At 36.1% G+C, this 15,774-nt stretch overlaps 2 protein-coding genes across 9 annotated transcripts; one reads left to right on the forward strand and one right to left on the reverse strand.

Moving 5' to 3' along the window:
- Positions 1 to 2,113: 2,113 nt before the first annotated feature.
- LOC122278238 (BEL1-like homeodomain protein 1) lies at positions 2,114 to 6,540 on the forward strand. Of its 7 annotated transcripts, XM_043088388.1 has the most exons (9): positions 2,114 to 2,257; positions 2,377 to 2,457; positions 2,663 to 2,730; positions 2,851 to 2,924; positions 3,276 to 3,394; positions 3,547 to 4,410; positions 4,787 to 5,160; positions 5,266 to 5,326; positions 5,414 to 6,540. In XM_043088388.1, exons 6-9 carry the CDS (start codon positions 3,586 to 3,588, stop codon positions 6,242 to 6,244), a joined length of 2,091 nt encoding a protein of 696 aa, XP_042944322.1. In that variant the 5' UTR covers positions 2,114 to 2,257; positions 2,377 to 2,457; positions 2,663 to 2,730; positions 2,851 to 2,924; positions 3,276 to 3,394; positions 3,547 to 3,585; the 3' UTR covers positions 6,245 to 6,540. The 7 variants fall into 7 exon arrangements, with proteins under 7 accessions (XP_042944322.1, XP_042944320.1, XP_042944323.1 ...); XM_043088386.1 differs by lacking the exon at positions 2,663 to 2,730; XM_043088389.1 differs by lacking the exon at positions 2,663 to 2,730 and having other exon boundaries at positions 3,556 to 4,410.
- Positions 6,541 to 7,993: 1,453 nt separating this feature from the next.
- LOC122278240 (BTB/POZ domain-containing protein At3g05675) lies at positions 7,994 to 11,610 on the reverse strand. 2 transcript variants are annotated; one of them, XM_043088393.1, is made up of 3 exons: positions 11,411 to 11,610; positions 9,971 to 10,045; positions 7,994 to 9,608 (listed from the first exon to the last, which is right to left on the reverse strand). In XM_043088393.1, the coding sequence occupies exons 2-3, from the start codon at positions 9,980 to 9,982 to the stop codon at positions 8,295 to 8,297; spliced, it is 1,326 nt and encodes a 441-aa protein (XP_042944327.1). In that variant the 5' UTR covers positions 9,983 to 10,045; positions 11,411 to 11,610; the 3' UTR covers positions 7,994 to 8,294. The 2 variants fall into 2 exon arrangements, with proteins under 2 accessions (XP_042944327.1, XP_042944328.1); XM_043088394.1 differs by having other exon boundaries at positions 11,451 to 11,605.
- Positions 11,611 to 15,774: the final 4,164 nt, after the last annotated feature.

Below are 15,774 nucleotides of genomic sequence, written 5' to 3' on the forward strand. Positions count from 1 at the left end.
AACCTAATTTTCTCCCTTGTTGCTACAAAAATTATGTATCATCAGTGCATCACATTGCCACCATGTACCACACTTCACGTCATGTCACTACTAAAATTGTTAAGTTTGTGGAATTTGGTTCATTCTTGAAGTAACACCATTTGATGACCTAACCCAATAAGGATTCGTCATTTTTTGCCCTTGTCTGGAGCCTATAATGAGTCTTAAGCTATGAAACACAGGTCTAAGTCAAAGCAAAAGTTTGCTCAACACTCGGGAGACGCCTGAAAGAAAGTTCACTCAATATTCATGCTACAGATTGCTTAAGCAAACTCACGCAGATAGTTTGCTCGACACTTGCTTGAGCAAACACCAAAAAAAGAGTTTGCTCGTCACCTCGCTCGAGCATGTCTAGTGAATAACCAAGGAATTGTGAAATTAGTGTTTCTGCCCTACAATCTGCCTATAAATATGTAATTATGAACAGTAGGATCAATTTTGAGCATTGTATTTTTCCGGCCTCAAAGTATATTTTGTTATTCTTTAATAAAATAAATCATCTGCAACTTAGTGATCAATGTAGACACCTTTCCAAATCACGTAAAGTTTTATATCGTACAATTTTTTTGTTGTGCTCAGCTTTGCTTTTCTACTCTAGTCATATGCACATCTTTACTTCTCAAAAATAACTTAGAAAGATTCATATTTAAACCGGGACAATCTACACTCCCGGCAACTTTTTCTTACAAATTTTTTGTTCAAATGCATTGAAACATAAACAGTTGTAAATTTGTGGCTAAGAGCCTAATAAGGGTAATATGAAACACAAGTTAGTTAATTCTTGGAAAATAGAACAGCAGACACTCATGATTTTGAGATCGATCGAGCACCTAAAAAAATGGATATAAATTTTAGGACTCCAAAATATAAGTATACTCAGCACATCACCTTCCAAATCATCCGTAAGCTTTGCATAAATTGACTTCGTAATGGTAGATATATATATACATATATATATATGGTCATTTATGATCAGAACCTGCAGCTCACATTCTATGACAGAAGCTTTTAACTATTAGTACTGTGGCAGTGAAATGGTAGTTATTGACATGAGAGTTGCGCAGTGCTACATACCATATGTATATATATACGGTTCTGTAAAAGATCCTAGGAAGCGTAGAAAATTAATTATAGTACTGATATTAACCCTGAGAGGAAGCAGACAGTTAATATTGCAACGGCCGATGTACGGAAGCTATTAAAATTAGAAACACCGCCTGGTCATGACACCGCATTGTTTAGTGTTTACCCGATCATGATCGATGTGAATGAATGTCTAAAGTTTGAAAACACTACTCCTATTAACATCAGAGTCTGCAACCTTTAAAGTGACCTTTTAATTAAGTCTGTCAGTGCTCATGACTCTCACGCCATCATTGTTACTGATAGTGATGGAAAACTTAATGTAAGCAAGGTAGTGAAATGGAAATTAGGGTTGTAGGTGACAATTTCTTGTCCTTTCAGATGTCAATTTGTTGCAGACAATATTGGGATTGCCTTTTGCATTAGATTAAAAGCGTGGGGACTCATCTTTTATATATATTTATCTCTTTATTTTCTTGCATTTCGTGTATTTGTTTTTCTTGCTCTCCTCTTTTACTTTTTATATTTTCGTGCTTATAAATTTTTATACCAGAGGCTACTCTTAGGTACACGTTCCCATGGCGCAGCTCATCCTCATTATTTCCTAGTGAGCATTTACTTAGGATCCTAGGGAGCTCTCAAAAGCCGGTATAAGAAGAAGAAGAAGAAGAAGAAGAACAATGATAATCAAAAAAGCAAAAAAAGGGTTTTATGGGGATACAGAAAATAACTGAGAAAAGGTGAATTATGTACAGTGCGTACCGGAGTTTCACGTATATATATGGGATTTCGGATGATCGAATTAAATAATACCTATTTTTTAAGAAAATGCATTTAGTCGTGTTTTTAACTTTTTAAGCAATAAATTGGGTGTTATGGTGGTTGGTTCTGTGTTCCTTAGGAATTTATTTGCTTTATCTTCAAACTCTGGCATCCAACCGCATAAAATATATATATAAAAAAAAAAAAAAAACATGATAAGAAGAAAACAAAAATATGAAAAGGACAACGAGATATTTAATGTTGAAATGAACAATAGGACCCCTCCACCCCTTCTTGCTCTTCATCATCTTCCTTGTATTTTTTTTTTTCTATTAAGCTTTGGTGGAAGGAGACGTTTCCTCGTTTTTCTGCTGTTCGTATCTTCTGACACGCCTTGAACTTGCATTTTCATTATATGTTATTTTATTTTTCATAAAACGCAGACGCATCTCTCTATATCTCTCTAAAAAGTTCTTTTGTTGCTCATCAAAGGGTGCCTGCATCAATTGATTTGAAAAGGGGGGAGAGGGTCAAATCAAGAAGAAGTTCCTCTTTGTTTTGATCTCTACGCAGGTACTTCACTCAAAAGGCCATAAAAGAGAGATAGAGAAACATGTACATATAATCTCCAACCTCTGACATATTCTTAAAAAAAAGTTTTTTTTTTTCCATGAATAAATCATGTGTAGAAAATGAGTTGAATTAAAAGGATGTGCATCTTTTTCCCAGCCCTTTAATCCAATACTCTCTGTACTGCGCCTTTTTTGAGCCTTTTCAGGAGAGGAGTTGCAGAGATTTGAGTCTGACAGGGGGTTATCCCCTTATATAGAAAGATGAATCCTATAGGTAGATAGATCATACAAATATAGACTGGTGAATCGGAGCTTCTGTTTTGATGTCCCTCAGTACTGTTTCGTATTAACCCACACACTCTCTGAAATTCTGATGGTTTCTGGGTCATCGTAGGCCAAATTCATCTTTCCTTTGAGGAGCGGAGACGATCATGAAGCACGTGCACACTCAGATATTCGTCACACCAGGTACCAGTGTTATCAGCTAATACTCTAGTCGATTCCTTCTCTCTCTCCATCAATATGTTTTCCTTCCTTTTCTCTCCCTCCCTCTACTTGCAGATATATATAAAGCTAAGAAAGCTGCGTAATTTTGTCCCTTTCCTCCTCCTTCCACTTCAAGCAATCATAAATTCAGCTTCTTGAGAAGAACACATAAAATAGATCTTCTGAACCCCTGGATAGAGTCAAGAAAAAAACTCTTGGATAGATCAGAATTATGCGAATTTTAAGCTACAGAATGATGAGTTTTTGGACACAATTCTTTGATCACAACGTACTCAATAGATTTATTGTCTATTTGCCTCTTGATTTCACCAGGATTTGCCTGAAAAGTAGACCTTCACAGAAGACTCCATAAGTGACGCGTAAAGCTCCTATATACCCATTTCTCAAGGTCGTCTTTCATGGGTTGACTCACTCTCCGACATATTCACAAGGTATATAAGTACTCTCTCAATTACATATCTTTTCATGTATTAAGTCGTTTTATATACAACTCGGTTGTAGTGTGTATTTTTTGTGTGTTTGTGCGTCTCTGGATTGGTACCTGGATGTGAAGGCTAACTAACATCCTCTCTTTTCAATGAAGTAACTTCAGAAACATAATATATTTTCCCCAAGAAAATCGATGGCGACGTACTTTCATGGCAATCCAGAAATCCAAGCAGCCGACGGGTTACAAACTCTCGTGCTCATGAACCCAGCTGGCTACGTCCAATACTCCGAAGCGCCACCACAGGCACAATCCACCGCCAACAACTTCGTCTTTCTAAATTCTGTCGCTGCGGCTGCAGCTGCCAACTCCTTAAACCTCCCTCAGGCGCAGCAGCAACCCCACACCCAGCAGTTCGTCGGCATCCCGCTTCCCACTATGGCTTCCGCCGCGTCTCAGGATCCTGATTCTCAATCCATGAACGCCCACCACGAGATATCCGCCTTGCATGGCTTCATCCCTCGTGTTCAGTATAATTTATGGAACTCCCTTGACCCCAACGCAGCGGCGCGTGAGACTCCACGCGCACAGCAGGGGCTGTCCTTGAGCCTCTCTTCACAGCAACCTGGGTACGGGTCGTTCCGGGCCGACCGTGAAGTTCCATCACAGGCTCAAGCTCCGGCTATATCGGGAGAAGATATGCGAATTTCGGGCGGGTCATCTTCTTCGGCTTCGGGGGTGACTAATGGGGTTTCGGGCATGCGTCTGCTGAGCTCTAAGTACTTGAAGGCTGCTCAAGAACTTCTAGACGAGGTTGTGAATGTCGGTAACGGAATGAAGAGTGAGATATTAAGGAAAGCTAATGGGCGAGCTAAGGTGATGGGAGAATCATCGGCTGCCGAGAGCGGTGACGGCTCTGTCGGCGGTGAAGCAAGCGGAAAGCGTGCTGCTGAGCTATCGACGGCCGAGAGGCAGGAAATTCAGATGAAGAAGGCAAAGCTGCTGAATATGCTTGATGAGGTATACTTTCTCTGTGTAAATGGTTGTAACAAGTCTCAAGCTACTTTGGTTGGCTTATGTTATGTATGTGGGGCTTGGTTTTCCATCGAAATATACTCGAGTAAAAGCTCCTGATCAAAGAGAACCGGGTCAAAAATTTTTTCAGGCGTTCCTTTCGTTGATTCCTTAACTAAAATCTTGACAAGTTTTCGAGGTTCAGCTTTTAGGACGTAGTTTCCAGGAAATTTGATCAGTCTTATTATAACTAGAATAGAAAAATGTCAAGTAATGGCCTTTTCTGAAAATATTTAAAGATTCTATGCGTTTTGCTTTGTTTAGGCACTCTGAATTATAATCTTTATTTGATTTTTGTTTTCTGGTGTTTTGTTATATGAAGGTGGATCAAAGGTACAGACAATACCACAACCAGATGCAGATTGTGATTTCCACGTTCGAACAAGCGGCCGGAATAGGGTCAGCAAGAACATACACAGCCCTTGCATTACAAACAATCTCAAAGCAGTTCCGGTGTTTGAAGGATTCAATAACGGGCCAAATTCGAGCTGCGAACAAGAGCCTAGGCGAAGAAGATAGCCCAGGCGGCAAGATTGAAGGTTCAAGACTCAAGTACGTTGACCATCAGCTGCGACAACAACGAGCTCTTCAACAGTTGGGAATGATCCAGCACAATGCTTGGAGACCGCAGAGAGGATTGCCTGAAAGATCAGTTTCTGTTCTTCGTGCTTGGCTTTTCGACCACTTTCTCCACCCGTAAGCAGCTCAGAATGGTCTCATAGCCCATCTGCATTTATTATTCCATATTGGCAAAATGAAGTTCTCCGTTTATTTACTGAGATTATTCAATTTGGATTTCAGATATCCGAAGGATTCAGACAAGCACTTGCTTGCTAAGCAGACAGGGCTTACTAGGGGCCAGGTATATTCATCAAAGTCATTGCATTGTTTACAATTGTTTCCTATATTTGTGGATTGTTTCATGTTGAATAGCTTTGTGACAATGCAGGTGTCTAATTGGTTCATCAATGCTCGAGTTCGGCTTTGGAAGCCAATGGTGGAAGAGATGTATTTGGAGGAACTCAAGGACCAAGAGCAGAATGGATCAGAGGAAAAAATCAGCAAGAGCAATGAAGACTCGGCATCAAAGTCCAGTGCTCCGCAGGAGAAAAGTCCTGCTACTGAAAATCGCACCAAAAGTTTCAATTCGAAACGAGAGAATTCTACAAACCAGAACGCTGCTCCTGCTTTTTCAGTCTCCAAAGCTTCAACATCTCCGGTTGGAGGAAATGTTAGGAACCAATCTGGATTCACTCTCATTGGGCCCTCAGAATGGGAAGGGATTACACAAGGAAGTCCGAAGAAACAGAGGAGCAATGAGATGCTGCATTCTCCAAGCAGTGTTCCATCAATAAACGTGGATGTCAAGCCTAATGAGGCAAACAACGAGCAAGTTTCTATGAAATTCAGTGATGAGAGGCAGAGCAGAGATGGCTACTCATTCATGGGAGGCCAAACGAACTTCATTGGAGGTTTTGGGCAATACCCAATAGGTGAAATTGGAAGGTATGATACTGAACAGTTTGCACCAAGGTTTTCAGGCAATGGTGTTTCTCTCACACTCGGTCTCCCTCACTGTGAAAACCTTTCCTTGTCCGCCACCCACCATTCATTTCTCCCTAACCAGAACATTCAATTGGGAAGAAGGGTAGTCAGCGAACCAAACGACTTTGGTGCCATAGACAACTCCAACCCTCACTCTTCAGCTGCATATGAAAGCATCAACATTCAGAACCCAAAGAGGTTTGCTGCGCAATTGTTGCCCGACTTTGTGGCCTGAATAAGCGCATATATGAGACAGTTAGTGTCATGGGTTTTCAGGGTTATCTTTCACAATTCCTTCCTATTCATAGTAGGGGACAAGGAAATGCATGGTAGTGTAAAGAGGAAGAAAATTTACTTTAGTATAGGTTTATACATGGAATATAGAACCATTTGAGTTCTTAGACAGCTTAGGATTTGAGAGCATATGGTTGAGGATTGTATATTATTTTTATAAGTTTTGAATATGGATAGTGGATTGGTGTCATAAAAATTAGTTATCTGGGTATACAATAATATTAATGATTGTTAGTACGTGCGGGTGCCGGTGTGGTTGATGGATGTGAAGGAAAGGAAAGGAGCAATTTTACTTCCAGGGTTCTGAAATGGAAAATAGAGCAGACTACTAATATTGAATTTTCGTTTCTCGAATTGAAGCTTGAACAATACATGAACTCAAGTTATATAATATTATATCTGAGTGTTCACCGGCAAAACATCCTGTCAAAGATTGCCTATACTTGCACTCTGCTTAGAGATATACATTAATGCCATGAATATTGAAAATGTAGAACATATACGTCCTAGCATTCTACCAGCATGTAAAAAGCCAAATCCCTTTTCCATCCTCTCGTCCTGCGAAAAGGTCTTCTCAATGCTATAAATGCTCACACCAGATACATATGGACCATATTTCTTATGGTATTTGACAAACAAAAAAACTATATCAGATTAATCATGCATGTGAAAATACGAAAGAAACATGAGAAATCAATCCACTTGTTGCTGTTGGTGAGCCTAATATAGACAAAGAACATGGGAGAAAGTATTCTCAGATTGTCAATATATAAAAGCAAATTATAGACAAATTCATAAGATTGCTTCACAGGCGAAGGATAGGATACCGGTATCCTCTTAAGACTTTTTAAGCAATATATGTAACTAATATGGAGAATTATTCTACTCAAGAATATTTTATATATTTTTGGTCTGATCATTCGTAATTCCACCCAAGAATACTGGTATCTTCTTGAACTACTAAAAATAATTACTAGTTTTGACCTAAATTTGGTAGCTTTGGCTAGAGCACAATAAACTAAAACTGGATGCATAATTTAAAATCATTTCAGAGAATGCATAATTTAAAATCTTTCAGAAACAGTTTACCTTCTGAAAAGTCTGCATTAGAGTTTGTTTTTCACAAGAATAAGTGAAACAGTCTCCTGAACACATTTTCCTCGTCCCCATGTGTCTTTTTCAAAAAATTATACCAATTGGATCTTACGTTCATACTAGTAGAAGGAGAAAACCTGAAAGTATCCATGAAAGACAAATATATATATATATATATATATAATTCTAAACAAGGAATTCTTAATTAACAAATCATGGCCAAAATTAGACAAAAAGAATCGGTCCAGAAAGTAGCATAGTTATAAGAAATGATTTGTGATATCCACGCCTATTAAGATTACTTGGATGGTATATGAGCTTTCAAGAGTGCTATGACAAGAACTGATTAAAAAAAAAAAAAAACACAGTGCTATGAAAAGAAGTTATGCAATTGAATTAATTCAACTCAACCCTGTATTTCCACTTTCATTAAACTAGACTATCAAATGTAGCCCGAGAAGATTTAGCTATCCTTAAACAAAGCATGACAAGGGCGTTCTGCTCATTCAGCATAGCATAATGGCATATCCCCTATTTGTACCATCTATTGAAGCTTACTGCTAATTATGATTTTCATCTTTCTGATCAAAACTCGTCTGAGAAATTTCAACGGTATGATTTCAGTTACACGACAAAATGAATAGCTCAATGGCAACAATTTTTACAATTAAACAAGTTCTACATCACAAGATTTATGATAACCTAAAACTACAATTTATACATTGAACAAGGACCTTAAAGCAGGGGTTGGTAATTTAGACTGCTCCTACTTTAGCAACAGTTTTACCTTTCCAAACCTGCATTCTGCTTTAAGTGAGGACGATTTTTTTCGTACATCCCTTTATCATTAAAGGGTGCCCAAACTGGCAATCTATGAAAACATTATAAAGAATAGGTCAAAGTGTGTGGGTGATACCATTGTTGCACGTTACTAATGATAGTCTTCTCTTGGCAACCTTGGACCTGTAACACCACACCTCAAATGCCTCAATCAGGTCTGGATACTGAATATGCTCACTCCCTAACCATTCAGTTAAAATCTCTGCCTGGTCCTCAGACGGCAATGCAAGAATTATTGATACAAATGTGGATTCCAAGGATTGCCACAGCTCACCATCTATTTTAATTGGCAGAGCATCCTCGCTGTTAGTTGTGACAAAGTCAATCAATGGTTTTGTGACCCTCACAAATGGAAGCCACACCTTCACCATATGAAGCCGTTTTGCAGTTGGCATTATAACAGTGCCATACCCAATTGCCTCTAAAACTTTCGCTGCAACTTCAATAACCTTTGACTTTATGTCAGTAATTTCAGCTGTTGAACTGGCTTGCTCAACAACCTTGACTATCTTATCCGATGCATCAACCCAGTTGTGGACAAATTCTCTCATAATTTCCAGCTTATTCAATATCTGACCAGCCCATGACAAATCAGATAGATGGGATTGAAATGACTGCATTATTCCTGCCTCACAAACCGATTCCACAGGTTCACATAATAAAGTTTCTAAAAGGTTGTTGAATCTGGAAAATAGGTTCTTTACACATTCTTTCACCTCGAATTTTATCCCATCATCAGCAGTCAATAAAGGAGCATCATCATCTTCAGTTAGCATGTATTCAAGCTGCTCCTGTGCTGAAGTTTTAAGATCACTCATGGCTGGAGGGGGGGATGATGTGACAAATCGGATGACAGAGAAAAAAATCCCCATGATAGCTGATGGATTGACTGGCTGCAGACGGGCAAGAATGGGCTCTGCTTGCAATCCCATGCGTGGTATGATTTTTAAAATTTCCTCCTCCTCAGCCTCTTCCCAAGGGACAGCTTCCAAGTATTTTACACAAGCAGTAACAATTTGTGGGCAACCAAGCTCAACAGCCACCTGGAGTATGCCAAGGGCATTTCTAACACCATGCCAGATTTCATCCACATCTAAGCCATCTACACCAACATAGAGAAGGCGTAGGACATTGACATAATAGTCAAAGTCAGATTCATGGCAGTAAACTTCAACACAGTTGCGTGAGTCAAGGATCTGACATGTCGGCCAATTCTCAGAGAGGCGGTCAGCAAAATACTTGCTTTTTTCTATGAGTAGGTGGGAGTGACAGTACATCCAATCATCTCGGCCATCCTGTGTTCGCAGTCTCACAACTACATCACTTGTTGATCGGTCACCAATCTTGCTAGGAACCCCTGTTTCATTACCCTGAAAGCAAAGACAGGTATGAGGTACAGGAAAAACAAGGCAACTGACTAGTCAGCGTTTCATGTCAATACATACTTTGAATGTTTAATATGGCATTAACTTTGTGAGTTTAACTTCCAAGTGGCTTTCTAATAAAACAAAAAAACAGTGTTCATAAAGTTTGCTTCTGGTAGTGGATAAAACCACTTGACAGTACCAAGAAATAGAACAGTGGTTCAGCTAGCTTGTCAATGTTAACACACAATAGAGAACAGAAAATAATGGAAATTTCAGCAATCTCATGTCAGTTTGATGAAAATAACAAAGAGATACGATGATAAGACCACAAAAATTAAACATGAAAAATCACGTGCCAAACTTACAGGAGAATCCATTGGAGCAATGGGCACTAAAGAGTGCACCTTTCATGCATTAACATTATGAAACCTGAGAAGAACCTACATTAAAAATCAACTTGAGTGTATTATTACAAGCACATGATCAGCAACAAGTAATAGCACCAGAACAACAAGATATGCCAAATCTTGTAGTAATGGTTACTAATATATACTAGAGGCTATTTGCTGTAAATGGTGTCATAGATGATCAAAACTAGTTCTCACTCTGAAATGAATGTCACATACTGATCTCCAACATGGTCTAAAAGTTCTCTTCGATTATAAACCCCCTACTGATACCTATAGGAGGTTTTATCATGTGAAAAATATAATGGTTTCAATGGACAGCAATGTTGCAACGTGTAACTGAGTTTTCATAAGTAAAATATTGAAAACGAACAATAATTATTCCCAGCCAGAGAGTGAGAGACTAGAAATGTACCGATGGAGCTGAAATCCCAATAAATCATTTTAAGCAAAGGTTAAGATTTTTAGTGGAGAGACCTGAGAAGTACATATTCTCATACCAAAACGCACAGCTAAGTAGCTAACAGATGTGGAAAGTCTGAAGGTACGATGTTCTATAGATAACAATGAGATTTTACTAAGCAAAAGCTTAAACCTGGCAACAGACGGAACTTTGTAAAGAAATCAGCAAGTTAAGGTACCTAAGGTAAGATTACAGTTCCTTATTTGAGGTGCCGACGGAACTCATGATTATAAATCTCAATATATTTCTTTACGTCATGAATGAAAACACCATCTACAACTTGAGCCTTTAAATTATTACTGAATAATCTCTTAAAAAATCTCAACGAAATTCTTGCTCTTAAGTCTTAACTGTTGTTCTTTCATGAAATGCCTATTCTTGCTACGCAATCAGAAGCTTGATTTTTTTATTTGTATACATAAGAAATCATAACATTTAAATTTACTTTTTGACTAATGTTCTTACAATTTAAAATTAGTCTTTCTCCAAGGAGTATTATGTTTTAAATAGTTTCAATTACAAAAGACATTATCATCTCCTTCAATATGTAATTTGTGACTACCCAAGGAAAAGACTAAGCCACATATAGGCTTATACTCGCTTTTTCAACTCAAATCCTACACTTTCAGTCGGGATTGGCATTGATATCATTTGTAAAAACATAAGCAAAACCAAAACCACATCAAGGCTTATATTATAAAAGGACTAAGGTTACACATTTTGGTCCTAATCAGTCTGTGTTGTGTGGAACAAAATGATATATATGAATGTGACTAAAACACTCAAATCCACTCTTTCTACAATGGAAAACAAGTGCTTCAAAGTAAAATTCGAAACTAAAAGTAATAAAAAAGCTTAAACAACTGAAGACAATGAAATTAAGGAAAAGGAAAAGATAACCAATAAAAACCCAGTTTGGAAGAAAGAACCGGTACCGTAAATTTGTTTTACTTTTTCTATTACTGGAAGAGAAACCTGTTTCTATTTTGCATCAGCAAGTCAGCAAGCAACAGAGAAAGCTCTCTCTCCCTCTCAGAATCCAGGATGAGGGTCAGGTCTTGTTCGTTACGACACACGGGTTCTCTTTTCACGAACAGAGAGTATCGGTTACTTTCGGCTACGCAGACTGCATCCCCAGTAAGTTAGTAACTGTGATCAACATTCCGTCACGCGCAAAAGCTGGGCCAGGCTGAACAGGAGAGCGGTAATGACTATTTAACATTAAAGCCCTAATGATAATATCAACCTCAGGCCCAATTTGTATGGCCTCAAATTCCTGAAGCAGATCTTAGCCGCGGCCCGCGAGAGTGGGCCTTCCCTTTCTCCAATACTATTCCGTTTGTTTTTTTTTTTCCCTGGTAAATGTAAAGAGATTGTATATAATCACGGATAAACGTTACAAGATAAATGATATTTATAATTATAAACTATGTAAATGTTGTATATTTATTTATTTTAAAAAAATTAAATAAAAATGATATATATACAAAAAAATTATTTTTTTAATAAAAAATTTCACATTTTTTTTTTAATTAGTGTTCAGCGCCTGCACAACTCGTGATTGAATATAATATTATTATTTCGATTCTTTCTTTTCGCAATTAATTAGTGTGGAGAACGCGTCATCCACGTACACGTCCACGTCGCTTACATGATTAAAGAACTATTCAATTTGTGTCAATACTCATCATGTATTCCAACTATTTGTTGTTATTGGAAATCGTCAAAGGAATGGAGGAAATGGTAGAAAACTCGATAATATCTATTAAATAGAGATTAGGTTGATATTGAATTTTATTTACAGAATGATATTCTAACACTCAACTATCCATCAAAAATGAAAACGAACACGTGAGATTTTAGGTTGACCATATATATATATATATGAAAAAGTAGCCGTTGCATGAACACTCCATCTGGATTGAACCGGCAGTTATCGATCCAGTTTGATCTAGTTAGTCCATTCGATCCAGTCTAATTATTTTTTTTTTTTTTAATTAAATTAAGAAAAAATTATTTAAATTACTAAATTACAATATTAAGTGAATTATTAATATAGATTGTGTAACTAACTTATTAAAAAAATATTTTATATGATCAATAACAATAAATTAGATAAAAATTATATCGTTAACTTATATAATTACTATATACAAATAATATATTAAATTATTAAAATATTTTTAAAGTCCAGTCCAGTCCAAAATTTGTAAACAAGTAATCAAACTTCAAATATTTGATGATCTAGTGCTTAATTAATTAATTATTATTAATATTTGATATTGCCTTTTAAATATATATATATATATATATATCTAAGAGAGAGCTAGCATATGTCCTTTTCTTAGTAAAAAAAAAAAATCGTCGCCAGTCTTTCTGATTCTTCCGGATTGTGGATTGTTCAATAAAGTCACGTCCCCAAAAACGTGCCTCATGATCCTTTGACATTAGTAATACTAATTTAGTATATCTATAGCTCATCGATGATCTTCTGGTTGAGCGTTAAAGCTGCAGAAGTTTTAATATATATATATAATATACAAGGACTACTTGTAGCTTGAATTTTCAGAAAAGCTTTGCTAGCTATTATATACATACATGCAAGTGGGTGTGTAATTAAACACATACACTACTAATTGGTGCGAGACACATCAACTTTGTGTGTTGAATGTGTCAATAAAAGGACTTACAAATAGATTTTTCTTTCTCAAAACTCTTACGCTGTGGCTTTAATTGTTCTCTTACTTGTGAGTACTTGGACATGATCGTCAAATTAGATTTTAAAATTTATAATCTTATAAATTGTCAAAATATTTAAATTGACCCCTTACGTGTCAAACAAATTAAAGTCGTACGTTCAAAATCTTATGTTACTAGGAGTTTCATGTTTCATGTTCCATGATGCTTTTCCTCTTTAATTATATTTCTTGTAGATTTAAGAAATAAAGTGTTAATTATTCTTATAATTTTTATTTACATAATAATAATTGTGACGTGTTAGTTATTAATATACTAAAGATTATGAAATTTAAAATTTAAAAATAAACTTTGAATTTTAAATGAAAAGTGAAAACACGTATCACTACTTAAATCTTCTTGAAATTATTTGCGACCGAATCGTACACTTATGCTTTTGGTTATAGGCCAGTCAAGATGTTTCTATATATTATTCAATGAAACCTGGACAGATTGCTATATAATGAAGAGAGAGATTCTTTTTAAGTGTTCAAAGGGAACAAGAGATCGGGAGAATCATGCACTGCCATAAAATGAATAAAGGAAGTCAGAATACACACAATTGCTTTAATGCATGCATCCAGAAACAGGCGACGAAGGTTGACTTAAAAACAAAAACAATGGATACACGCACAGCCATAAAAACAAAACATTGAAATTCAAAGGGCAAGGATTCCAATTTCCAAGCAGCAGCCGAAATTTTGGGCCGTGGAAAAAGCACCAGAGAATTCAAACAAGCACGGTATTTGAAGTATAAGAGAAGGTAGAACAGCGACTAGTGATATTCTTAAATAAAATTACTATACGATATGCTTAAAATAATAGAAAAATGGTAACATATTTTAATTGAGCAACTGTCACACCAAGCAATATATAAATAAAGATGATAAAATTTAAAATAAATAATATTTTTACTCGAAATAATAATTAATATTGGTAAAGTATTGTCTGTGTAAGAGAGAGACTCCTATCCAGTTGTATATATCCACTGGTGTATAGGTCGCACAAATAAGCCAAATTAAAAGTAACCCACATGATGTAATTAATGCCGGCATTGACTCGACTAGTAAGAGAGCTAATTCATTCAAGAATTAGTAGAAAGCAATAGCTAGAGGCGAATCATTGTCTCCGTATGAACTCATGACTCGGACATATATAAAAGTTGTACTTTTGACCATCTAGTTTGATTTTATACGTTATTTTAATCATTATAATTTTTTAAAAATTTTATATAAAATATAATAAATAATTTAATTTTTTTTAATTTTAAAATAAAAACTATATTAAAGAATTATATTCTAATAATATTTTATTTAATTTTTAACTTTTTATCTCATTTCATCTCATCTATATAAACAAATAAAGCTTGAAGGAGTATCTCCTTTAACTCTTTCTCATGAAACTAGCTAACTGATTAACCATCGCCCCGATCCATTCATGATGTTATTCTATATATGTATCATTAACTTGACCCATATATAGATATATATATATATATATATTTTTACTAGTTACATTGTAAGAATTTAATTAAAGAATCATATAATAAAATATCATTTATTAGTGATTAATGTACAACATCTTATATAATGAGATGAAAATATAATAAATGTAGTATATAGAATTTTCTATATATTTTATTAGACTCGATCAAAGCATAAATTGCATGTTTATGCGCCGTAGAGATTTTCTAGCTTGCTGTGCAGATATGTTTGTTGAGAACGTGTCAAAGAAAGGAAATGGAAAACCCTAGCAATCTTGTGATCATTAAGTCGAACATTGCATTAGTAGATCAACTACTGGCGCCGTAGAGATTTCCAGTCTAATTTTCACAAAACAATTAAATCAAGCCTCCGGTCCACATAATATTCCTAATCAGGGGGCCGGGATCCCGATTTCTTTTTTTGACTCCGATGGATCGGGAAATTAATGGTTTGCATGCATTGGGTTGCGCGTTGATCTGTAGTGTTGTGGGGCTCGATCTTGAAATTTCTGATCTGCTGATTAATGATCGACCATCACATGCACCAATAAATTAGTATACAAATTATATATAGCGGTGAAAAAGGACTCGTTAATTTGTCTGATTGGCTCCGTTTGCTGCGCTAGCTGCGTCACAGTTTTAATTACGTTAAATTTAAGCGCGCGGGGCTTGCATGATTGACGTTTTTGATCTCCAGCTAGCTAGCTTATTATTTTAAGATGACTTTTTCTTCTTTTCTTTTTTCTTTTTTGGAACTTTCTCATGGCAAGATCGATTCTAAACATAACAAAAGGAAGAAAAAAAGAAAACCAATTCCTTAATTAATTAAGGATACTAATTGATCATGATCTCTTTTTCGGCCAATTAAACAAGAATTACGACATATCTTATTACTAAGATATTGATATATGCATAGCGAGGCGCCGACTCCGAGGGCCGGAATTAGAAACGTCGTGTAATTGGAAGAAAACAAAAAGGAGTTAGTTTGAAAGTTATTTTCATGAAATTGTTTTTTTAAAAGAGAAATATTTTAGAAGACCATATAATCATTAATGCTAAATATTGACTAAGTTTATAAAG

Source organism: Carya illinoinensis, chromosome 10 (genome assembly GCF_018687715.1).
Source record: "Carya illinoinensis cultivar Pawnee chromosome 10, C.illinoinensisPawnee_v1, whole genome shotgun sequence".
Taxonomy (NCBI): Eukaryota; Viridiplantae; Streptophyta; class Magnoliopsida; order Fagales; family Juglandaceae; genus Carya; species Carya illinoinensis.